At 42.9% G+C, this 26624-nt stretch overlaps 1 protein-coding gene across 5 annotated transcripts in view; it reads left to right on the plus strand.

The window, feature by feature from the left end:
* The window catches only part of RPS6KA5 (ribosomal protein S6 kinase A5), a 658611-nt gene that overhangs the window by 437176 nt on the left and 194811 nt on the right, over positions 1-26624 (plus strand). For all 5 annotated transcript variants that reach the window (XM_086937662.1, XM_086937664.1, XM_086937661.1 and 2 more), the window contains 3 exons: positions 6281-6431; positions 15541-15702; positions 24134-24259. In XM_086937662.1, the coding sequence (XP_086793788.1) occupies positions 6281-6431; positions 15541-15702; positions 24134-24259 (439 nt within the window). The remainder of the gene's footprint in view (positions 1-6280; positions 6432-15540; positions 15703-24133; positions 24260-26624) is intronic.

A 26624-nucleotide genomic window follows, 5' to 3' on the forward strand; every position in this document is an offset into this window, starting at 1 on the left:
TTCAAACCAAATGTACTTGCAGCCCGATGATACACAAATCATCCTCGCTCCCAGAAGTTTTGTCAAGTATTTTAACTTCTTAAAGGACGACCACCAGAAGTGATCCAACCACCACGAAATAAACACAAACCAGGAACCCACTACAGGAAATATTAAGCTGGGATCTATAACCCAAGCAAAGACAATTTGAACGGCCAAAAACCAACAACATAGAAGATCAAATCGGAGCAAAGTCACCTCAAACAACCAAGGTACAAGCTCCCTTATCCTCCAAAATAGCTAAAAGTCAGCGAAAATGAGCAAAGAAGTCAAGATGTAAAAACAGTCTAATTAAGCAGTGTCTAAAGGAATCTACCCCATATTCGGACAAAATAACATAGTAGTTGCAGGTAGTATTCCACCAACTCATCCATTTGTCACCTGAATGACGGATGTATGACGTTACAACGCATACTTTTACCAAGCATACCATTACAACGCGGTATTTACAACGCATACCATTACAACGCATAGCGCTTTGGGGTGCTGGATAGGGAATAGTTTAATTTACTATTCCAACTCCAGTCCCCGTGGACACTAGGGAAGGTGTTGGATAGTAAATTAAACGTATTCCCCATCCTAGAGCGCCCCCCAGCGCAATGCGTTGTAATGGTTTGCGTTGTAATGACTGCTTTGTAATGGTAGTGCGTGGTAAAAGATTCGTTGTAAAGGTTGTATACCCTGAATGACATACAATGTCGACCACCGCCTCAACAACTTCTCCTAACAAAACATCCTCTTAAAATGAAAATATTAAATGCGATCACAGAGGCTGAAGGAAACTCAAGTGGCAACTAAAAGTTACTATAGCAATGGATCATCACAGGAGCAAACAACACTAGTCAATTGCTCCCGGACATATGTATCATCAGCTGGGGAATGAAGCACAGGGACGGTTCACCCGGAGTTCACACCAAACATCGCAACAAGCCAAGAAATAGCTCCTAAAATCAAGGCCAATGTCCAAATCATTTACCCACTTAACTGGATGGCCCTGACAAATCGCCACTCTCAAACAAGAGACAACATGTTCTATGGGGAACATAATAATCTAAGAACATGCACATCTAACCTGCACTTAATGTCCATTGTCACCAATGACCGTAATCAAACCATCTCACTAAAAACTCCACTCCTGTTCAGCATGCCCCCCAAAAGCTATCCACCCTGGTGGGAATAGAGGTCCTTCAAAAGTGAGAAAAAATGACAACCCTACAGGAATTCAAAATGGCACCTCACTGATATCAAATGCGGGTACACTTGCCACAACAGTCAAAAGAAACTTAAAAAAAATTCTTCTCCCACAGGAATCCTTTACAAAAATTGAGGTCCGGCATAACAAACATCTATTTAAGGTAGAATACATAACCCAAGGTCAACAGAACATCCTCAAGAGAGGAAACCTCATAAAGCTACTAGAGGAGATTCGACAACTAAAAGACATAACCTCAACAGATCTATTAGCAGTAGAATTCCTGGTAACTGACAACCCCTCAAGACCAGAAGCCACTTTAACAACTTGGAATTCAATCAAAATAGTTGAGTTGCTTCTTTCCTCCGTAAATGTTTTTGAAAGTTTAGGTATTACGTTAAAAAGATAACAACCTCCTAGGTACCCATTTTTTCACTCTTAGAAAGAACAGATCGCAGCCCCCAACAGCAAAAGCTGCCCAGTCAGTAGTTAGGAGTGCAAGAAGCTTCTCCACCGATCAATTGTAAAACCTAAGCCCAAAAAAGGTGTGAGTGTGAACTGAAAGATCAAGGTATTTGTTGTTTATAATGGGATGGTACAATATATTATCCTGAGGAAGTTGTTGGCTACTAATTGATTGCCCACCGAAACACGTTGATTTACAAGAAAGGGAGAACTACTTTGAGTTTTGGGAGACAACAAATCTGATGGAATATTAATAACAATAATCAGTTTTGATCTTTGATCTACCTCTGTAGTCCTTCCATTGTTAACAGGAATTTTTATTCCCTCTTTTTTCTGTCCCTAGAATTGGTTTTTGCCATTTATTATATATTGTGTATGTGTATAATGTCAATGTATATGCGATTTCAAATGTAATTTTTAACGGATATGCCTAATACAAGCCTGAGCTGGTCTTAACTTGTTCAAATAAATTGTGTATTTTTACTATATTTTTTTACATTGATTGATTCTGCATTTCCTTATGTGTTGCTTGAAAATGTTGCATTAGTGTTTTTTGTCGATATTATTGAGCTGAATGAATGCCTAGGTTTATAGTTACCAAAGGGGAACTTATTTTCTGACATTTGTCGCTTGGTACCCTACTCCTTTGGGTTATTGGGTCCCTCTCTTGTAATAGAGACAAACCCTGGCAACTACAGGCTTATCGCCCTCCTCGATTCAGAAGCAAAACACTACGCATCCTTGCTCTTTGCGGGTTTATAGGACTGGACAAACAAAAACAACATAATCCCCTTAAACTAGACTGGTTTCAGAAAAAGAGTTAGTACCACAACAAATATATCATCAATTGCCCTCCTGACTGATCAATGCAAGCAGTTCAAGAAAAAGATACTCCTCTACTTCATTGATTTTGAAGCAGCTTTCAACTGTGTAGACAGGGAGTTGTTGTGTAATAAGCTAAAGAGGTGGGGTTTACCTAATACACTGATAAGAGCGACCCTGTATTCACAAACCTGGATCCTAATAAAAATTGGAGATGGCACGAATATATCCAGAAACACTTCAACGTATCAAGGTTTAAAGCATGGTTATGTGCTAGCGCCCCACCTGTTCAATCTTTTTATGGCTGACCTCTCACCTGCCCTGGATTTGAAAAGTTCCTATCCCTCCGCCTGGGCCCCTTTTGCCTTACCCACCTGCCATATGCAAATGACATTGTGCTATTTAGTCTAACCAAAGTAGGTCTTCAAAGATCACTTATAATTAGGCACTTACTATGTTGTACATTGTCCTTGGACACTATGCAAGAATGAACCGTCTGGAGATAAATGTCACTAAAACCGTGTCTGTCTGCAATCGATCTGGACATGCTGCCTCAATGGTCTTAAATTATGCCACCTGGAGATAGTAACTAACTGTAAATACCTGGGGTTATACCTTGACTAAGGGGGTACTTTCATGCAGCAAAAAATATACATAGAGAAGAAGGGATCTGCACTAATCCACGCCTACACCACTTTGACAAAACAATTGGATGATCCGTCTTTCCAACTACTCCAAACAGTAATTTCCACCAAGCTATTACCAACCGTCACGTATACTAGTGTGACGATGAAAGGATTGGATGCCGCAGCAGTTAAGAAAATGCAGATCAGTACCTTCAGGTGAGTGTTCAGCTTGCCTCGGCTCCCTTTTTGAAAGCATCCTATGGTACACTTGCCGCACCTAGTTCTGTTAAACTTAGTTGTTTGATTAGGGTGAATTATCTCAAGCACAAATTTGCAATAGCGGCAAAAAACTGGTACAATATTGGCCAAGACAAATAGAGCCTTATGGTTATCTTTCCAAAGCGAGCAGTTCTCGGAGCATAACTAATATCTAAACACCTTAATCAAACAACTAAGTTTAACAGAACTATGGGCGGCAAGTGTACCATATGATGCTTTTAAAAAGGTAGCCGGTAGGGCTGCAAAACGGCAATCTTCCTTTGAAGTTGAAATCAAATTCAGCTTCCTCTCGCACGCATGGATGGTCATTGAATCTCTGCACTCTACCTGCCAATTCAGTTTGAAGTACACATCAAAAGCAACCTTATGACCTTGTGCATGGGCTCAGGTTTGATATTATGCTGGCTATGCAAAGATAAAGAAGATGATCTTATCCAAATGATCTGCATCTGTCCTCAGCTGTGTAGGCATTGCTCGCAACTACTAAAGAGACGCTTCAATGACAGAGGATTCCACACAGGCAGGGAGTCCATAATGGCGTGCCTCAACACGGGCAACCCACAGCTTAACTGCAAGTTTGTTAAATGCCTGGCATTGGCCCATAGCAAGAAGCTTGGGTTCTCAAAACCCCCATAAAATTTTCCTGGGTCGAACACATGGTGAAAAGAAGCACATAGTGGCCCAGTTTACTTAGCACTCATATTATTTTAGTATTGCACACTTGGACCTGGCCTAGGTGTTCTTGTCGCATGCAAAGGTAACAACTAGGATGTTTTGACTGCTATGCAATGCTGGCTGAGGGAGGTACTTAGTGAACCTAATTTTATCACATAAGTTTCAGTTTTATTTGCAAATGTATATAATACTCACCAACCTGAGAAAGATACATTCCTGTGATGTTTGTCTGCCATGAAATGGTTACCCAGCAAGGCACCTCTTTAACCTACTTCATTGTATAGTGATCAGTTTTATCTGTTAACATTTAAAGTATGCACAAACTGTAGAAGGATTCATAATTTCCCACCACTTTTTACGGTTTAATTTATTTTAAGATGCCATTGGCAGGAACCATGTAAAAAAATGAATGCATCATTTTATGGCTGCCTATTTGCACAAAATGCAACATATTAAGTGCCTAATTATAAGTTTGGTTGTCCAGTGGATCGCCAAACCCATGGTGGCAGTGCAGCAACCAAAGTACCAGTGGTCTGACTGCCTTATTATGATGATTACTGCGGTCGGACCGCCATAGGACCACCGCAAATAACAGGGACCCGCGATCCCTGGCGGTGTTGCGACGGTCAGACGCTCGCATAATGCTGGCAGTGCCACTGCAGCACCGCAAAGCATAATAAGAGTTTCTTCACGACCACACTTTTCATGGCAGTGAGCCCACCATGAAAAGTGTGGCGATGAGGAAATAAAGGGGGGCCTACAGAGCCCCCTGTTGTCTCCAGGACTGGTTATGCATGCACCCCCTGTTCCAGCACGGCATAGACTGTAAAGTCCATGCCGTGCTGGAACGTCCTGTGGCGGCCCACGGCGCTGCCTTTCAAAGGCTCTCCTATGAGCCTTTGAAAGCCAGCTCCTTGGGCCAGCCGCCGCAGGGCCGCCTGCCTGGATTACAATTTATAATCTGGAGGGCGGTTGGCTGTGGAGTTTGTGTATATACAACCAGAGAGGAAGGGTGTAACAGGCTAATCTCCTACCCCTAAATCACAATTTACAACAACAAAAGAGCGCCTACTGCTGTGGATTTCTAAGAGACAAGGTGCCTAAGTAAAGAAACACACAGTGAATAAACTAAATTAAATGTGCGGTCAAAGAACTGAAAGAAAAGGAAAAGGAGAAAAAACTATTTCCTAAAAGAACCCTCACTCACCCTAGTGGTGACATGCTTCATCATGGGGTTCGCCACAGGAGGGACCGAGTATCCCCCCTGTGTGCTTCGACGCCTGCGATTGCAGCGGATCAGGTATTGCAAAAGTGTGAAGTGATATATGTGATCAGTGATGAATGAATAGTGTGATAAAAGATCACAGCTGGACCCCAACAACTTGTGAGTGGTCAACATGCTTAGTAAGCAACAAACAGCAGAAACATGTTGACCACTCACACCAGGTCACTGGGGCTCTAATATAAACCTCCAAGTGATCTCACTGTTTTTAATGTGAACAACTGGCCCTTTAATAAAGTTGTAGTCGCTCTTTTGTTGTTGTAAAATGGCTGTGGAGTTTGCCACGCCACATCCTGCCAAACTCATTAATCAAGTTGTATGACTTGAATCTTCTGTCTGGATACACCTTTTGAGATCTTATAAATCGTAATGAATTATAGTTTTATTTTGCACATTTTGTTATAGTTTAAATTAACTGAAACAATGAACTTTATGTCATTGAAAATACTCCTCTTGCACAGCTGTTACCATTGATAAAATAAATATTTCTTCGATTGTGTTTTATCATACTCTAAAATCTTCAGGATTGAGGGAGTGAGTGTTCTGTGCGTACAAGTTATTAACTGTGGTGATGCTTATACTGGTAATCTCCCATTCTATAGATGACTTGCTCACCTACTTCACGTAGCCATTGACACAGATTAAGGTTTAGAGAACTGAAAAATCTGAAAAACATCCATGTATATATTGTGGGAGGCTATTTGTGGCTTCTTTTCATTACCTAATTTGTGTTCAGCAAACATTATCTGTGCTTTGGCTACTGGCCTGGACATACCACAAGTTATGAGGAAAGGGGGTACTAAGGACTAAAGGTAACTTGCACTTTCTCTCCAAGAGTGTGCTTTCGTGGAGATTTTAATGCACTTTATATTTTAATCTTGCAATATTCCTTGCTTACAGGAGAATCTTAAAAAGTGACCCAGTTTATCCGCATCAAATGAGTGCTGTAGCTAAAGATCTAATTCAATCTCTTTTAATAAAAGATCCAAAGAAAAGGCTAGGGTGTGGACCAAGCGGATCGGATGAAATAAAAAAACACCCTTTTTTCCAGGTAAAAGAAGTTTTGAATCTTCGCTAGATATGATATGAGACCTTCGATTTCATTTTCTATTTGTGTATATTTTGTATATATTATTGTAAACTGTTAACATTGTTTATTGTCATGGATTAACTTTTGTATAGATCCTTGCGTGTTGCTATATATGCCAATAAAGTAGCTCAAAAAGTATAAAATGTGTCTTGAATCTTAGCAAGTCATGTGCTTTTTTCTTTGATTACATTTCCAGTTTTCAGATGTAACAATCCGTTCTCTCAATCTATCTCATATCCTAGAACTTTGCCGTCGATCTGTGGTAAAGGAGGGCAATCATTCTTCTAAGTTGCTGCAATTGAAATAAGACTAAATATTGTATATATTTATCCCTATGTTGCTAACTCCGCTTCCTTGTAGAAATTGATTTTTTTGCAGATGCTGGAAAGGACCTTGAGTAAAGAAAAAGGTAGCCAGAGGGGACATTGCTAATAACCGCTTTCCTTCGGGTGGTGACAATCCTATTGTTATGCACTAACTAGTGGTGTATATTTGTGTTGCTCATATGCTTTGTTTCTATAACTTCTAGTCAGTGCTTTAAATGGGCCGGTACTCATTGGTACTGAGTACCGACACTTTTCAATTTTCTTCCCTTGAGTACTGGAACTTTTCATTAGAGGAGAGTACCGGTACTCACATGGGCTTAGCAGCACACAGTTCTTAGCTATTCCCAGACTGTCAGTGAATCACAGAGCACCTAATTGCATGGCTGTGGCGTGTGATCAGGCAGCAGAGCTTGCGCTGCAATCAGCAGAGAGCAGTATCTTCACTTGCTTGAATGAATGAACAACGTGTGCTCATTAATTGTGTCTTGCATCGCCATCTTGCACACACCCACCCATTCGATTATGTTAAGATTAGTCTTGTTGTGCAGGCTGATGTATGCACAATCGGTCTGCCCGCCCTGGTCTGTTCCGATGTGATTTGGAGCAGGCCGATTGTGTGCCTGGCCACCAGGCGCACTTTAGCTGACAAAGGTGTTCTGGCTGGGGTCTGACTAACCATAATCTGCATTGAGCTTTATCTCGCCTATCTTGATGTACAGAGGGGAAAGAGGTGGGCCTGAGCTTCTCCACAACTGCTTGGATTAAAGAGAGAGAAAAGGGAAAAGAGGTAGGGAGATAAAGTGATGCAGAAATAGGACAAAGTGCTTCCTAAAGACAGGGAAAAGAGATGAAAAGCTCTAGAAAGACAGGAGAAAAATAATGAAGTAAGGCAACCGAGTGAAGGAGGAGAGAAATATAGGAGAGAAAGAGACTGGGCAAGTGAGAGTAAGACAGACAAGGCAGAGAAGAGAAAGGAGAAGTGTGGATAGACGAATATAAGGAAGGAAAAAACAGGTGCAAGACATGAGGGACAGAAAGTAGAAACTAGCATGGGAAAGGTTTAGGCATGTGAGATAGACAAAAGTCAAGGGGTGAGAATTAATCGGTGGGCAGGAAAAAATAGGGGTTTCATGGGTAGAAGGAGGAGAGACATCAAGAAGGAAGAAAGGGGAAAATGCTTGTGGACACCAAGTAGCAACGCATCACTAAGGGAATCTCGAAAAACTCTTTTTGTTCTTTGCTTGGTTATCTGGCAATTCTAACATAACCTTTAAGTGGTTCAGTTTTTGAATAAGAGTCCTGCAAGACCTGCGTAGGGGTGTGAGCAATCTATTCTAATGTATACACCTGATATGCTTTGCAGCTCCCATTTAAATGCGTATCTGTAAACCAATATAAAGGATGTAGATGTAATTATAAAATCAGCTTCAAATGGAAAACCTACTCTTTTAGAGAGTTTTATTCTCCTCAATATCTGCTTTAACCTTCAAAACAGCTGACCCTGTACTATGATTCTTTGAATGGCACATTGCCCTGTCCCCTCACTATGCGCATGCCTACCTGTCGGGATGTGTCTCTATCCCCATACTCTTGACTGTGTACATAACTGTGCAAGTGAGTAGGGCTTCGACTTGAGGCCACAGCCAAATCTGTAATCTGTAATCTATTGTACATCCTTCAACAGTTGAGAACCCCAGAGTCTCACGGGGCCTGTTTTGCGTGCCCCACGTGGGCAAATCGCTTGACCTCAGTCAGAATCTTATTGAAGAGTGAACTCAAAAACGTTCTCCAACCTACCACCCCATATGTAATGCTTCTTTCTCTCTTCTGAACTAAACTCCTTATACAAACTTGCAGGGAGGCAACTTCTCTTTTGCTCTCAACATTTGTCAATCTCCTAACTAGGAAGGGATCATGGTTTATTATTGCGCAAGTTTCTTTCACAAATTGGCCACAGTATCCATAATTGTGCATAATGTGACAATAATACAAAAAGCTTTCATGAGCCACAAGCACAGAGTCAAATTGCACACAGGAAATTTGAAAGTTACTGGTAAAATTACCCTTTTGTACACGCCAAGATACAAAGAATGCTCTACAGATGGCAGAACAGTTGCTGATTTACTGTGCACAGTTACACACCAAGAAAATCCTAAATGTTTGTCTCCCAACCAAGCCCTTAGCCACGCCAGGAACCCCGCCCCTTCCGTTAAAGCTGGTGGGTACCTGCACTTATTTTTTCCATTTAAAGCACTGCTTCTAGTTGAACTGTGGTTGTACGTAATCATGGTGGGGCAGGTACTAAAGCTATGGGGCACAACGTAGAGAACACATTTGGTCCCTTGAATTGTTTTTAGAAGAAAAAACATTGCGAGTGGGAACTGATCAAATCCTCAAGCTCCTCCAGAAAGATTTTCAGGGTTGGCGTCCAGGTGGATTTGACACTCTTAGGCCGAATTTGGTTTCTTGTGTAATTTGCTGCATGCAGATATAAAATACACCTCCTAGTTTGCTATTTGTTTATACATGTCTTTGTTATATTTTGAATACCAGGCATGAACACTATATGTAAACTAAAAAAGTGTTATCAGTAATAAAACATTTCTATGGGTTTGCATAATTGTTTGTTCGAGGCATATTGGCTGCAGATGGTACATTATGAATAGATTGCCATCTAGTGTTGGGCTCGGATGATTGCACTTGTTTTTCTCTTGGAGAGTCTTTTGTAGCTTGGTGACTCCTCCTTTGGTTGCTAGTGCGCATGGGCATCGGCTCCATCCTTTGATTGTTTTTTTCCGCCATCGGGTTCGGATGAGGATTGAAGCGCTCCAGATCGACTTCGGAAAGAAGTGACTTTTCGGCGCGTATTCCCTTTCCAATTCGACGGTATTGTTATCGAACGCGATTTCATTTCCATTCCGTCGCGTTTCGATTCCAACATCAAAGAAAAACTTTGATCTACGTCGACGAACAGGAGGCCTTCTCGACGTGGTCAAGCCCGGAGTCCATGGAAAGGACTCCATTTAAGAAATGTCCAACGTGTGGTGCTAAGTTCCCACACAAGGACCTACACGAGGTGTGCAACCTCTGCCTGTCGCCTGAACACGAATCCAGGGACTGCGAAGCCTGCGCAGCATTTTCTTCCAAGTCGACGATTAGAAACCGTCGAGCTCGAAGACACGAGGTTTCCAGAATGCAGTCGGAGGCAATCCCGGAGCTGTTCGAAGACCAGAACCTCGAAGAAGAAGAGGATCATGAAGAACAGTCGGGGTCGGAAGGGGACGAGTCGGAGGTCGAAGAACTTGACGTTCAACAAACCGTGAGTGACGACGTCCCCTTACCAAAAAACTGACCCCGTGCGGTAACGTCCCCGCCTTCGAGCCCGGTCAAACCGCTGAAAAAAGTTTCCAACGCCCCGCCTTCGGGCCCGGCAACGAAACTGAAACTGAAACTCTCGGCCTCCCACCATGTCGGATCCGAGAAATGGTCGACATCGACTTCGACACCGAAGCTTCACGCAAGGGAAAGCTCAGGATCGAAACATTCCATGTCGAAACCGAAACATGCTTCGACGTCGAAGACTCACTCGGCACCGAAAAAATCGGACTCGATTAAATATCTTCGGTGCCGAAGACACCAAACATTGACGATCGGAAGCAAAGGCACCTTTCGGAACCAAAAGCTTCGGTACCGACACAGGAGCAACAAACCGATCCGAAACAAAAGATTTTGTTTATCGATCCACAAACTGGCAAAGTGGTGACGAAGAAGAGGAAGAATGAACAGCTAGAGGACAAAGCTATTCCTTCTAAGAAGAGAACAATGGGGACAAATACAACTCCTCCTACTTATCCTCGACCTAAGGTCACACCCTCTTCTATTCCTCACACTATGCCAACTATTCCTCTACCTTCTACACCAAGACCATCTACACCTCACACAGATGTAGACAGTGACACAGGGGAGGGGGAACCTCATGGGGACGATGAATCTATCCCAGATGAGGAAGACCCATGGGAGCATTATGACGCAGGGTCAGATGAGGACAACGACCCACAGTTATATCCCTCAAAACCTTCCCCACCTGATGATAACACAGGTTTTGTACAGCTCATTAATAGGGCAGCAAAATATCATAAGGTAGACCTACATACAGAACCTCACGTAGAGGATTTCCTATTACACTACCTACTGCACAAAGAACATCAGGTACTCTACCTATGCTGAAGGGTCTTCTCAGTCACACAACAGACATATTTAAAGACCCATGAGGGCTAGGGTGGGCTAGGGCTAGGGTGTTAAACCCAAGAATTGATAAAAAATATAAGGCAGCTCCAAAGGACCCAATATTTATCAAGGGTCAGGTACCTCTGGACTCGCTTGTTGTTTGCAACGCTCGCAAAAGTGCAAACTCATTATCTACGGGAGAAGCCCCTCCACCTGATAAAGAGTCAAAATTAATAGATGCATCAGGGAAAAGAGTAGCATCACAAGCGGCAAACAGCTGGCGCATAGCGTGCAAGTAGCGCTTGTGTATTGGCTATGATAGGGCGCACTATGATGAGTTAGAAAAGCTCATCACACATCTCCCTAAAGAACATCAGAAAAGGGCAGATCAGCTTATACAGGAAGGAAAGATAATAACTAACACTTCCATTAAATGCGCCCTGGACGCAGCAGACACTGCAGCAAGATCCATGAACACCAGTGTCATGATAAGAAGACATGCATGGCTTAGAGTCTCAGGGTTCAAACAAGAAGTACAAACATCTTTATTGAACCAACCTTTTGATCAGAAGACACTTTTCGGCACAGGCACAGATGAGACTTTAGAAAAGATGAAAAAGGACACAGAAACGGCTAAGTCAATGGGAGCATTACAACAGCCAACACAAAGGGGTTCCTTTTGTAGATCCACCTATAGAGGGGGCTCAAAAAGTACAGGAACAAGTCAGCAATCTACCTCTTTTACACCAACATCACCAAGAGGTAATTCAAGAGGCAGTTACAGAGGTAACAACAACAAGGGTAGAGGTCGCGGAAATAATAACAACCGCAACTCCCCAACCCCAAAACAGTGACTTAATACAACTCCCCCCAGACCACATAACACCGGTCGGGGGACGTCTATCACAGTTCCTACCTGTCTGGGAAAACATCACATCAGACAAGTGGGTGAAACAAATTATCCAACATGGTTATTGCCTAGAACTCACAGCTACCCCACCAAACATCCCCCCCCAAACAGCGTCCAATGAGTCAAGACCATCTGACATTGTTAAAAGAAGAAGTACTATCACTGCTACAAAAGCATGCCATAGAGAAGGTTCCAAAACATCAACAAGGGACAGGAGTATACTCTCTATACTTCCTAATCCCCAAACAAGACGGGTCTCTAAGACCAATCTTAGACCTCAGACCTCTTAATGCATACATAAACTCAGAACATTTCCACATGGTCACGCTCCAACAAGTACTTCCTTTACTGAAAAAAGGGGACTTTCTTTCTACACTGGATCTAAAAGACGCTTACTTTCACATCCCAATTCACAAAGCCCACAGAAAATACCTAAGGTTTGTAGTGGAAGGACAACATTATCAGTTCAAGGTCCTTCCGTTTGGGGTCACAACGGCACCAAGAGTGTTCACAAAATTCCTAGCAGTGGTTGTAGCACACCTAAGAAGACAACAAATACATGTCTTCCCTTACTTGGACGATTGGTTAATAAAGGCCAATTCACAAGAAGAATGTCTTCACAACACACAGAAGACCATTCAATTACTGCACCACCTAGGGTTTACAGTGAACTACAAGAAATCCCACCTACAACCAACTAGGATTCAACAATACCTGGGGGCTACTATAGACACAGAAAGAGCCAAAGCATACCCCAATCCAATCAGGATACAAACAATGGTCACGTTGATACAAAGATTTCAACCACAAAACTCACTACCAGCACGAGTGTTTATGCAGCTGTTAGGCATGATGTCCTCCTGCATACTACTAATACCACATGCCAGACTACAGATGCGTCCACTACAGGAGTGTCTAGCGGCACAGTGGAATCAGGCTCAAGGTCAGATTTCAGATCTGGTGTTGGTAGACGACCGTACGCATCGCTCTCTGAAGTGGTGGAACACAACAAACATTTCCAAGGGAATGTCGTTCCTAGAACCGATTCCACAACTGATACTGACAGCAGACGCATCGCTCTCCGGATGGGGAGCGCATATGGACAAATACACAGTGCAGGGGAAATGGAGTGTGCAGCAAAAGAAACTGCACATCAACTACTTGGAACTACTAGCAGTATTTCTAGCATTGAAAGCTTTCCAAATGCAAATAACCAACAAGGCAGTCCTGATCAGAACAGACAACATGACTGCAATGTATTACATTCAAAAACAGGGGGGACACACTCTCTCCAACTATCCAAACTAGCACAGGACATTTGGAGATGGCCCATTCCTCAAAAGATCTATCTGTTAGCAGAACACCTACCAGGAGTTCAAAATCAGATAGCAGACATCCTAAGCAGAGAGTCAGAACAAGTACACGAATGGGAGCTGCACGACCAGATACTGCAGCCATTCTTCCAAAGATGGGGGCAACCAGAGATGGATCTGTTTGCCAATCATCAGAACGCAAAATGCCAAAACTTCGCATCCAGGCACCCACACCACCGGTCCCATGGCAATGCACTATGGATAAATTGGTCCAACAAATTTGCTTACGCTTTTCCCCCTCCCACTATTTCCATTAGTGGTTCGGAAACTGCAACAGCACTCAATGACAATGATACTAGTAGCACCCACGTGGGCAAGACAGCTGTGGTTCACCACGCTACTGCAACTATCACAGGTGCCACATCAAAAGCTAAGATTATTACCCATGCACCTTACACAGAACCATGGAGAAATAATGCACCCAGATCCCAAACAATTGAACCTAGCGATCTGGCTCCTGAGGTCATAGAGTTTGGATATTTAGATTTTACCTCCAGAATGTATGGAAATCATTAAACAAGCAAGACGTCCTACCACCAGAGCATGCTATGCAGCAAAATGGAAAAGGTTTGCTGTACACTGTAACAGTAATCACATCAACCCTCTGGACGCATCCACTAAACAGATTATTTGCTATTTACTACACTTGCAGCAATGCAACTTAGCATATACCTCTATCAGAGTTCATCTCGCAGCTATAGCGGCGTACCTACAAAACAGACAACATCTTTCCCTGTTTAAAGTACCAGCAATTAAAGCCTTCATGGAAGGACTCAAAAGAGTCATTCCACCAAGACTACCACCTTCCCCAGTCTGGAATCTCAACATAGTACTTACCAGACTAATGGGACCACCCTTTGAACCTATGTATAGGTGTGAAATACAATTCCTCACATGGAAGGTGGCCTTTCTCATAGCTATCACTTCACTCAGAAGAGTAAGTGAGTTGCAAGTGTTTACAATTCAAGAACCATTCATGCAGCTACACCAAAACAAAGTGGTTCTTAGAACAAACCCAAAATTCTTGCCTAAAGTAATTTCAGCATTCCACATCAACCAGTCAGTGGAACTACCGGTCTTCTTTCCAAAACCACAAACAGTAGCGGAAAGGGCCCTACATACATTAGATGTCAGAAGGGCAATATTGTATTATATAGAAATAACACAAACTTTCAGAAAGACAAAACAGCTATTTGTAGCGTTTTCTCCTACACATAAGGGCAATCCCATCTCTAAAGCAGGCATTGCCAGATGGATTGTAAAATGTATACAAATATGCTACTTAAAAGCAAAGAGGACATTAACTGTTCCTCCTAGAGCTCACTCTACACATAAACTAGGAGCATCTATGGCATTCTTGGGAAACATTCCACTAGATGACATATGCAAAGCAGCTACCTGGGTTACACCGCATACCTTCACAAAGCACTATTGTGTAGATGTGCACACAACCCAACAAGCTAGAGTGGGACAAGCTGTATTAAAGACTTTATTTCAGACTGTTGCAACAGACACGGGCGACCACCGCTAGGGAGAGAACTGCTGTATAGTCTATTCATAATGTACCATCTGCAGCCCATATGCCTCGAACGGAATATGCTACTTACCAGTATGCATCTGTTCTTGCCATAGAGGGCTGCAGAGTGGTACATGCCCTCCTAGCCTCCCCGGAAACCTGTGTCTGTTCCAACATTATCTTATTTAGATACACTTACATGGGCATTTCTATCTGTATTCTATCATACTACTCCATCTAACCCTACTATGGCAAAACAATCTAAGGATGGAGCCGATGCCCATGCGCACTAGCAACCAAAGGAGGAGTCACCAAGCTACAAAAGACTCTCCAAGAGAAAAACAAGTGCAATCATCCGAGCCCACCACCAGATGGCGATCTATTCATAATGTACCACTCTGCAGCCCTCTATGCCAAGAACAGATGCATACTGGTAAGTAGCATATTCCTTATAACAGAAGTGCCGGGATTTAATATGAGAGCTCACTTAGTAGGCGCACTCTTAAATGCATACAACTTCCAACTTGAAGGTTTCTGAAACGTCCTCAATTAATTAAGCTTCCTGAGGATGTTAGTTATTCTAGATTTTTTGGAGACGTTAATAAATTGGTTGGTTCTGCCAGTCTGTTTATACTTTTACAACAATCTGAAGAATGTAATGGTTAATTTAAGTTCAAGTGAAAATCTGCATTAAAATACCTTACTGTTTCTGTTTTAGAAAATAAACTGGGATCATTTGTCTAAAAAGAAAGTACCAGCTCCATTTAAGCCAGTTATCCGCGATGAGTTGGACGTTGGCAATTTTGCAGAGGAGTTTACGGATATGGATCCGACATATTCTCCTGCAGCTTTGCCACCATACGCAGACCGAATATTCCAGGTACTTCTAGTTCTTGATTTATATGGTTGCAAATCACTTACATATGATTTATGGTTAAAAGCTTATCCTAGTCTAGAAATCAAACTTTTCTATTTGTCTAAAAGTATGTTATCCATTTATGTAAGATCAAAATCAAAGGTTGGAAAAAACATAATATGATTCAAACGCATTTTGTAAGAACAGGATAATATAGTAGTTCAAAGCTCACACGTAGAAGGACTGCAGAGATGGCAAAACTCGTGTTAACTCTGAGCTTGGTTCAACATTTTTTTTTACTCTCTTTTAAATGTTGAGCCCAGCTATTGGTTGATGGTTGTTAAAAGAAAAAGTCAGTAAGTTGACTTACACTAAAAATTAAACTAGATCAGTTAGACCACAGCCAGAATTGAGCACATCCACATCATTTATTTTGCAAATCCTACCTGGTGGGTATGGACAAAATATACCTGTGGTGTGGTATCAGTCCACACTGAGACAACACAGTTGTCTTATATGTAACCATGATTCCCACTTAAACCCCAAATACCCCTGTTCAGCAGTTGATATTTTGTAACTGTTATCGAAAGTTGAAGCTGCACAAATATTGAAATATTTATGTTCACTGCATTTTCACCTCAACGTTCATTCTGTAGTAGGTTTATCATTTGCCTATTCACTCATATTAGAGTGATTGTCTTTTCCATTCTAAAAGACTGACTTTGATGTATGGAAATGCTTAAATTAACCCTAACCACTAGTATTACTCTGAGAACATGTCCTTCCATCCTTTCTGGTTTGATTGAAAGAAGTGACCTACAATTTCCAGCTTACCACAATTTACTTATCTCTGATGTGGCAATTTTGGCATCTGTACATAGTCGCAAATCAGCACTGCATAGATTTTGAAGTGAAACTAGAGGTATAGTTTAAAAGAACTGGCCTCTGCAGTTTCTTGTATGATGGCAATTTTCATCTTCAAATTGCACCCTTGTCTTCCACACTCATATCGTTACTTCTTTGGGAAACTGTCTAGGATGTGCAATCTGCAGAATGGCGTATCTTTAAGAGTTGACAAGCTGCTTGAACCCCAATGTATTGTCCATCACCCCACCTAATAGGGGAATGGAAAAGAATGGAAACATTCGCGAAACAGATGCCCTCCTTGGCTACCCTCGCTCTCAAGTCTGTCAATACCAGATGCCTCCTGGGCTTGTATTGGCACACATTTTTGAAGAAAGTGGTGGATATCTTGCCAGTGATCTCAGATGATGAAACTAAACTAAACCCTTGTAAGATTCTCTAGGACGGACAGGATGCAGCAAAATAATGTATTAAATTTGGTATGGAGAGTACCGACTGTCTGTGTATGGCTGTGGGCACCAGAGTAGTGCTTACGTAGAATGCCTGTATTTTTTCCACTGGCTTTTTTAGATTACGTCCTTCGCTTACTCTCAAGGAGGGCCTCCTTTTGCAAATTTCTTCATGCAGATTGAATAAAGCCATTTTAGTGCCATACACTTGCTTTTGGAATGGTGGATGTTCTTCTCGTTTCTCCCCGCCTATCCACAAAGACCATTTATTCTAGCTACTGGTCACATGGTGTGCGGAAGAGAAAGTTTACCACTAAAGGTCATAGTTATCTCATGTTTTCTGCTTTGCGCTTTTTGAGAGAGTAAGGTTTTTATCATTACTTTAACTAGGTACTCACTTTTGTGATGGGTTCCCAGGTAGAGCTAGTCGTTCTTTGAGGCTTTTTACTTTGAAAACAGTTTTCTGTTTTCAAGCAAGCTGCAGGCCTTTTCTTTTTAACATCTTTTAACATTGTTATTCTCAGGTAAGCTGGGTGAGGGCCTCCTTCCCCTGTAGATTGTTTCCCTGTTTGAGGTCTGACAGTCCATTGTCGTGTCGCACGATTGGGCGCTGGAGAAACACCGAACTGTGCACACAGGTTAGTTGTTCAAGGATTCTTTATTTCTGTTATCTCTGCTGCAGGTCACATACACGTCCATCCTGGTCGATCTGCCTGTCCTTCCTGTCCCCTAACCGGATGTGGTGTCCGGTGACCTGGTCACCTTCCTCATGACTCACAGGGTCCTAGTGTCCTCCAGTCCTTATCTGTCAGGTCACGACATCTCCCCCTTTGTTGCATACAAATGTTTATATATATATATATATATATATATATATATATATATATATATATATATATATATATATAAGAGAGAGAGAGAGAGAGAGAGAGAGAGAGAGAGAGAGAGAGAGAGAGCGAGGAAAAAAAAAATACAAAACACCACCACAGGTCTGGTCGACCCTTCTCCCCAGTCTCTGTCTCTTACGTTTTATCACTTAGTCTCTTTGTCCCCTTGCATTCCCCCCGTGGTCGTTGTTCTCTGCCATCAGCTTTGCTTCTGGTTTTCTGTTGTCCTCCGTCTGCTCTCCGCTTGCCAGCCTCTCTTCGTCTGCTTCTAGCTCCTCTTTCTACGGCCGCCCTTTGTTGCGTTTGTTCCCTCAGTGATTATTTTTCGTTCTCTTCCTCTTTCTCTGGTCCCTGCGTCTTCTCTTCGCTTGCTCTCAGTGTGTCTTTTGTTTTTTTCATATGTCATGGTTATAAGGCCCATCGTTTGGGCGGTGCTGTTGCTCATCAGGCATGGTCCTGGGACATCGCCTTTTAGAACATGGATGTCCTCTTTGTTCTTTTTGTCTTTATATCTCAGTTCCTCTGTGAACTTTCCTAGGTTTGTTACCTGTTTCTTTGACCCCCAGGTGAAAACCTTCACCTTGGACGCTCTCAGTATCGGCTTGACTTCCATCTTCTCGTACTCTGATACACACATGACATTGCATGTTGCACCACTGTCCAGTACAAATTCCACTTCATGCGCTCCTACTCTTATCTTTGCTGAGTCCGTCTTTCCTGGGGTGTTTCTGTCTGTTAGGTGTGTTGTTTCTCCTTTTTCGTCTTCCCCACTCAGCTCTGTGTGCACCTCCGACATGTGGTATAGTCTTTCCACTTTCTCTTCTTCCTCTTCTTCGCCTGACCCTCGTGATGAACTTCTCCTTTCTCTGTCGATATACCTGACGTACCTTGTTGTCGACTCTTGTTGTCTTCCTGTTCTTCCTCTATCGTCTCTGACTTGTACGCCTTGGCACATACTGGCGCAGTGATTTCTTCCATTGCATCTTTTGCACGTCTGGCCAAACGCTGGGCACGGGCCTCTGTGTGGAAATGCCATTCCGCACCTGTAGCATGTTCCTTCAGGTTGTCTCCTCTCTTTTTGTTCCCTCCAGTCATTCTTCCATCTGCCTGTGCGATATCTGGTTGTCATGAGGTGTGCTTTTTCGATTTCAACGTTCTTCCCTCTTTCCATTTCCTTGGCATGTTCTGTTGCTCTCGCCTCTGCTCTCGCTAGTGACAGGATGTTCTCCAATGAGGTCGGTTCCTTGAGTATTCTTGCCCTGAATCCTGTGTCGCGACAGCCTTCTATGATCCATAGCCTTATTGCTTGTTCGTTATCAAATTTGTCGAACTCACAATGTGTCACCAGTTTTCTCAGCCTTGTCGCGAAGTCATCTAGCGTTTCGTCTACTTGTTGACACGCAATAAAGGTATATCGTTCAAAGTCAATATTCCGTTGTGGGTCAAATTTGGCCGTCAGGCATTTCTTTAGTTTCTCGTATGTCTTTGTTTCTTTGGTAGGCAGTGTCACCAGAAGTTCTTTGACGTCATCCCCTGCTAAGTTCAGCAGTAACCCTAGTCTCTTTCCGTCTGTTACATCTGTTGCTTCCATATATCTTTCAAACCGTCTGATCCACTTCTCCCATCGAATTCCTGTTTGTTGCTCCGATAAGTTGAACGGCAGTGGTCTCCTGTATTGTGCGCTGGGCTTTGGGTCTGCCATTCTTGCCTTTATCTGCTCTTTCCTCCTCTTGTTCTTTCGCTCCTTTGTGCGTTTTTATGTTTCTTTTGCTCTTTGTTTTTTTTCTTCTTTTTCTTCTTTTACTGTCTGTTTCCTCCCTTTTCTTTTTGTTTGCCTTTTTATCTTCTTTTCTCTTTTGTTTGTTTCTTTTTCTTCCTTTATTTTGCTTAGTTTAGCCTTTTCTGGGCTTTCCTAGTCCTTTTTGACTTTATTCTTGTCTTTTTTCTTATCCTTTTTGCTTCTTTTCTTCCTTGCCTGACCTTAAAATGGCCGCCCTGTTGATTTCTATGGTCCCTCTTTGTGGTGGTCTTTTTTCAAAATGGCCGCTGCTCTTCTCGTGAGACTTCGCGATCGAAATCTCGCTTGCCTGACCTGGAAGTGGCCGCTTACCCGATCTCGCCTCTGATTGGCCCAGCCGCCTGATCTCAAAATGGCCACCGAGACTCTCGCGATTACGCGTTCCTTCGCGCTTACCGCAGTTTGCCAGGCGATTCTTCAGAAGCGGTCGGGTGTGCTCCGATGTCGCTCCTTTCCTCCTCTTTTCTTGGCACATCCAGGGTGGGCACCTGGTTCTTCTTCTTGATACTCCGATGTCGCCGTCAATCGATGTGCGACGATCTGCGCGTCGTCTCACCTCTCGTCGCCAGTTGTCGTGTCGCACGATTGGGCGCTGGACAAACACCGAACTCTGCACACAGGTTAGTTGTTCAAGGATTCTTTATTTCTGTTATCTCTGCTGCAGGTCACATACACGTCCGTCCCCTCTGTCCGCCCTGGTCGATCTGCCTGTCCCCTAACCAGATGTCCTAATGTCCTCCAGTCCTTATCTGTCCAGTCACAACATCCATTACCTTGCTGATATTCTCCCCTCTTCTGCCACATCCTTTGGACCCTGAGCGCTTGCTGAGCTTCTCTGTTGATAGAACCACAATCATTGTGTTGAGGATTAGCTGTTAGGTTAACTTCTTGTTTTTCTCCGTTTCCAGAAAGAGAATGGTGGTTCAGAAGAGTAAACTTTCCCTTTTCTCCTGTTCTATGCATCAAGCTGTGCTACTGATGGCGCGAGATTACCAGTTCAGGATATTTTCTATTACCATACTCACCTGGGCCCATGAACTTACACACCTTAAACCGGTAATCTATTTTCCCTGCCTATCAGGATTTATACTTTATACCTGAATACCACAACTTACCGAGTCCTTGTCACTTTTCTTTATTCTAATCACTTAGGTAAATGGATCTGGCAGTTAGAAATATAGGTAGCATAATAATTCACTTTTATCATAAAATAACCACAGACTCTGGGAAGTTTTAAACACTTTATCCATGCAATATATTGTGAGCGAGGTACCAGTACAGTGCAGTTAAAGACTTCTCAAGTAGAAAAATAATGATAAGAATAAACCATTAAAGACTTAGTAACATTTCTAGACATTGGTACCTGAGAAGGGTGAAAAAGGGAAACAGTACAAGGACATACCACACAGATTTATATTTACCTAGAATGGTGCGAGGACCAACCCCTGGCCAAGGGCTAGAAAGAAAAGGCTCCTGACTAATCAGGAGCCAACAGGTCAGGACAGATGCAGAACAGGATAGGTAACCTCCGCTAAGTGCAACGCCAGTGTCACACCCCTCTCTGCAGCTACTCTTGTTCCCCTTCTCTAGGACAGAATCTTCTTTCAGAGTGCTCAACTAGCCCTCTGAGGTCTGCAGCATCCACGATTCTTCTTCAGCATAAGTTGGGTCAGTGACAGGTCTGTGACAAGTCGGACAATCTAACGGACTAAGCCTACCTTAGTTATACCATTTTTAAGGGTATGTACCACCCCCCAATGTAGCACATTTGTGTATTCCCTTTATTTGATTGGACAGAAAGATGGGGAGAGGTCATCACACCATACTAGTTTGAGGTAGTTTTCCTTTATTTTAATTAAACTAGGTTCCCGCCCATAATTTTACTTTTCCATGTTTTTATTCCACCCAGCATTATTTCTTTTTGTTTCATATACAATGTTTAACATTTTATTTTATTTTCTTCCGTTCTCTGGGTCATCGGGTGAAGTTCCCAGACGCATCGCTGGTAAAGTGAGACTTTTCAGGGTTTCAGTGCCAATGATTTCAAGGCTTGCAAAGTTTCAGTGCGCATGCACTGCAAATCCAAATGGAGAATATTGATATCTCATATTCGGGCCAGAAGAGTATCTGTAAAGTCAAAGAGAGAGACATTTGAATAAAAAAAATATATATTGCACTGTATACCACTTATTTATACTCTGACCGCATTACTTTATTTTAACTATTGCATTAGCAGTTAAACAAAAACACATGAGGTTTAGTTTAAGCAGAAACATATGCATGAACATGTGAAGTTTGAAGCAGCCATCTTAGATGCAACTGCACAGCTGCAAAGAATTTCCACCAAAAGTAAAGACGTCATACTACGTAGATGCAGTAGACGCATGCACAGAAGGGTTCCAGCGTTTTCGGCAGTCATTTTAATACACTCGGGTTACTGATTAGTAAAACACATATACAAGCTTCCCCTACATAAAGTAAATGTCAGGTGGTGCAATTATTAGTATTTACAAAACATGTTGGTTAATTTGTTACATGTAATTTCAAGAGGATTAATTCCAAGCAAGTTTCTTTACGTATGAAATCTTGCTCCACCACTACCCCTTGCTAACAAGCATTGTATACATATCAGAACGTCTTCCAGCAGAGATAATGCCACTTAATTTGCACTATCTAGAGGTGTTTCTTTTTTAACAATTATCATGCTGAAAAGTGGGCTTCAGTCCACTCCTTCACTAGTCACTGGTCACTGACAGATCTTCAGAGATTGGCATTTTGTCATGTTTGCACTGCAAGACATGTTGGTGTAACCGTGTCCAGAAATATATTGCTTTGGAGGCACTGCAGGTAGTTAGTAGTGTATATATCTGCAAAAAAAGTTACTTACTTTTGGTAACAATCTTTATGGTGTGTACTCAGTCTACCCATAGATTCCTGAGTGACGCACCCACCTCTGCATTCTGAGGAGTGGTCTTCTGGATTTTTGTAGCAAGGTCCCTCATGACTTTTATTGTTTACACTGCGATAATTCTATCAATCCTGTCAGTCTCCTCTCTGCCTCTGAGGACTTGAAAAAACGGATGAGAACTGATGTAAGCTGTACAGCATTGCTTTACAGTCTTCATAATGTCACATCCCAGAGAGGACGTGGTGGTGTGGCCGGAACCATGTGGTGTCACCTATTGGTGCCGAGAAGCTATTCATGATCAGTCTAGCACCTGTGGAAATATGAAGAATCAGCTGATAGATTCAGTAGCACCCACAAAGACCTACCTATTGCTTTTCCTGTTTACACTTGTCACTGCCCATTTAATGCTTAATCGCTGTAGGGCTCCTCAAATGTTACAACACTTGTAGGGTTACTACTTGCAGCAGAGTGTAGCCGGAGCCGGAAGACTAAAACAAGTCAAGCGTTCAGCATACTGCCATGTTTTGCTTCAAGAGCTAGTTTTTACAAAACTTTTTTAAAACAATCTATTTTATTAAAAGGGTATTGGTCATAGAATCTTGCTTAACACGGGTTTTTTTATATGAATGTTAAATGAAACCAGTTCGGTGTTTGCAGTCACTTAAAACAAAAGGTTCCATCAGCATGTCATTGGCTTGTAAGCTGCAACACTTTTGACTGTTTCCACGAGTGTTGAAGAAAAATACAGTATCGCAAGGGAAACGTTTTTTTGTTTTTTTAAAGATAAACATGTTGTACCTTCTCTCCGTTGAAGATGATTAACATGGCTGACTACAGAAGCAGTTGTGGTGAGAAAGTCCCTACAAGCTTTGATTCCCTGTGTCAAGAATGCTGTTTTCATGGATAAAACAAATGTCATTGTTTTTAAGGTCACTGTTGAAGGGGATTTAATTCTCATTAGGCTACTGTACCACTTTTCCCAAATAAATTGAGGTTCTAGGGTTTTCACTTGTCGTTTGTCCAAATCTGTGCTAATAAATATTAACAGAAATAATTTTTTCACTATTTGCAAATTGGTTTCGTAATGCATAATGGTGGATGGTGTCCAATGACAGCTGACCCACCATTATTTAAAATATGTAAACAAATGTATGGAGGATTGATAGTACATACCATTTTTGAAATGCAGTGCTATAATTAAAGTGCTGAGCACACAGAATGTAAAAATAATTAAGTTTGTGAATTTTTCTTTTATCTTTTTTTCTTCTGCAACATTGACTGATCCTATTTCAAAGCATTGCTCTTCACACGTGTCCATTTTCCTTCTATGTGTGTCTAGCCCTTTAATTGCATATTGTTTTTTATATTTTGAAATTTCTGCATGAAAATTGCAGAAAATATATTTTCATGGAGGAAGCACGACTGTGTCTCAGGACTATGAAAGATGACAATTAAGTGCTTACGATTATAAATTGTGTTTCTATTATATGTGTCCTGTTGTATCACAAGGTTCAATAGAGTATTTACAGTTTAATTGTTTTTTATCCAGGGCTATTCTTTTGTGGCACCATCTATTTTATTCAAACGCAATGCAGCCATTACAGATCCTATTCATTATCATGTGGGAACTGAACGACCTGGAGTCACAGCTATTGCCAGAAGTGCTATGATGAAGGTATTATAATTCAGGAATACATTCTTTAATAAACACTATCATTGTGGTATGCTCAAAATATTATGTGTATTGAATGTTGCAATATTTAAAATAAACAAATATTAGGGAGCATTTCCATTGGAACGTAACTTCCATAGTATCTCATACTTTTGTGCAAATGAATATTTGAATTTTAGTTTCTCTTAAAATATTATTTTAAAAAATATACTTTTAAAAAGTATCCACATTTCAACACAAATCAATGACATAACATTTACTAGTTCCAAAAATAGTGCATCAAAAATGTATATCCAGATTGCAAAACGAAACATCGCACAACAGTGGGGCACTAGTCAGCCACCTCAATTGAGGAGGTGGAAGGAGGATCTAGACTGGTGCATGTACAGAGAAAAGTCAGTCTTCATAGCTAGAGGATGCCCTGGGAAATGGAATAGGGTATGGGGAGCATAGAACCGTCACAGAGGTGATGTTTGTCTCCCACCTGGTCGGCAGATCGACACTGATACTCCTGGAACCCCTTGATCTAATCAATGTAATAACTGTATTTTGTAATGTATGCAATGTCACTGAGAAATGATGAAATCGCCTGCTTGTAATCACTTGATGTACTTTGGTCGAACTGTTTAATAAAAAGAAAGATTTAAAAAAAAATGTATATCCATAACAGTCCAGGTTTATATACCCTTCCTTGGAGTACACTTATTTTGCTTTGTTGTTTAAACGATTCTTCAAGTTTTATAGGTTGAGTGAAACTATTCTTCCTCAATCTTAATTGATAATTCCGTCCATCAACAAAGGTTTTCGGGGGAGGAGCCAAGCTCGCGACCGCGATGGCCGCATTGTAGCTCGGCTCCGCCAACCTTCCTGCCCAACACGCATATCCTGATAAGCATCCTACCCCGAGGCGACACACTTGGGAAGAAATGGGAAGGTGAAGAAACGCTCGTACTCGCCGTCTGTCCCGGGGGCTCCTGCGAGCTGCGGATCTGAAGCTGTGCCCCTGTTTGGTCCGGGGCCTCCGTGGCGTGGTGACCGGGGACTTGCCTGTGAAGGTCGGCCGGAGTGGAGGTGTCGACGGCGGCCCCTGGTGGAGGAGACGGGTCGCCTGGGAGAGGCCGTTGTGCGGTTATGCCGGTGGCAACTGACCGGGCCCGGTCTGGCGGCCTGGGGGCCCTGTGGTAGGGCGCGGCCCGCCGTGGATGGGGGAAGACCGTGCAGGAGGCATACCCCCTTTGTTGCCCTGTCTGGCCATCTTGAAGCCCCGCGCCCGGAATCGGCGGACGGCGTCCGTGGGACGGTGGCGCTGGCGGTCCCCACTTTTGGTGGCCCTCCTTTCTGCACCCAGGTTGCCATTTCTGGGGCTCAAGGGGACTCCAGCGGTGGCTTTGCTTGAGAGCCCGCTCCAGAAGTTGAGGCGCGTGGAGACGCGGCTGGACCTGCAAGATGGCGACCGGCGCCCTGGGTCACGGATCTACTCAGGGCGGCGAACTTGGGTCGCTGAAGTGCACGGGGGCCTGGTCCTGTGAGCGCGAGCCCACGCTTGGCGATGTCCTTGACGCCCTACAGTCTTTACGTGCGGCCATGGCCCTCAACGCCTCTGTGCAAGATAGGTCTGCCGCCATTTCTGCTGGGCCGTCCCTCATGCACGCGGCTCGACTTCTAGTGTGTGCTGATTCGCCCCCCTTGGCTGCTGCGAGGAGTGCTGCCGCCGTTCATCGACAAGACTGTACGCCTGCGGCCCCGAATCTCCAGGTAGCTTTGATTGTGTCTGGCGCGGGTGTGGGCTCCGCCCTGGGGCCCGTTCCTGCTCGAATGATTGGGGAGCGTTGTGGATTTTCGCTTCAAACTGCCTCGGTGAGGTCCCGCTGCTACCTTGCGGGGGAAACCTCACTTTCCTGGGCGGCGAAACTACACCCGTACTGTTTGCTGCTCCTGTTGTCGCTATTGGAAAGTCTGGACTGCCACAAAAAGTTCTTGCTTTGCCGTTTTTTCTGGGGTCCTCTGGTTTACACCCTTGGCCTGTGTTGTTCCGATCCTGTGGCCTCTCCACCTCGAAATGTTTGCTACCCACTACTCTATTACGCGTGGTAGCGATGACTAGGAAAGGACAGGGGTGAGCCGGTCTGAATCCGGAGGACTACTGGTTAACGGATGGAGATGAGGAATGCCCCCGACCACGACAATATGGCCGATTCCCTTGATTGTTTCTGATACCTGAGACTGTGTCGATTTCGTTTTGATGTGGCATAAATGTGTGTGAAGGCGGGGGGCAGGGGCCGAACGACTCGATTGATGGTCTCCTCTCCCCCTGGTTCTTTTCCCTTTTTTCTCTTTTGTTTTCTTTCCCTCTTTCTAACTTTTCCTA

This window comes from Lissotriton vulgaris, chromosome 9 (genome assembly GCF_964263255.1).
Source record: "Lissotriton vulgaris chromosome 9, aLisVul1.2, whole genome shotgun sequence".
In the NCBI taxonomy this organism is placed as follows: Eukaryota; Metazoa; Chordata; class Amphibia; order Caudata; family Salamandridae; genus Lissotriton; species Lissotriton vulgaris.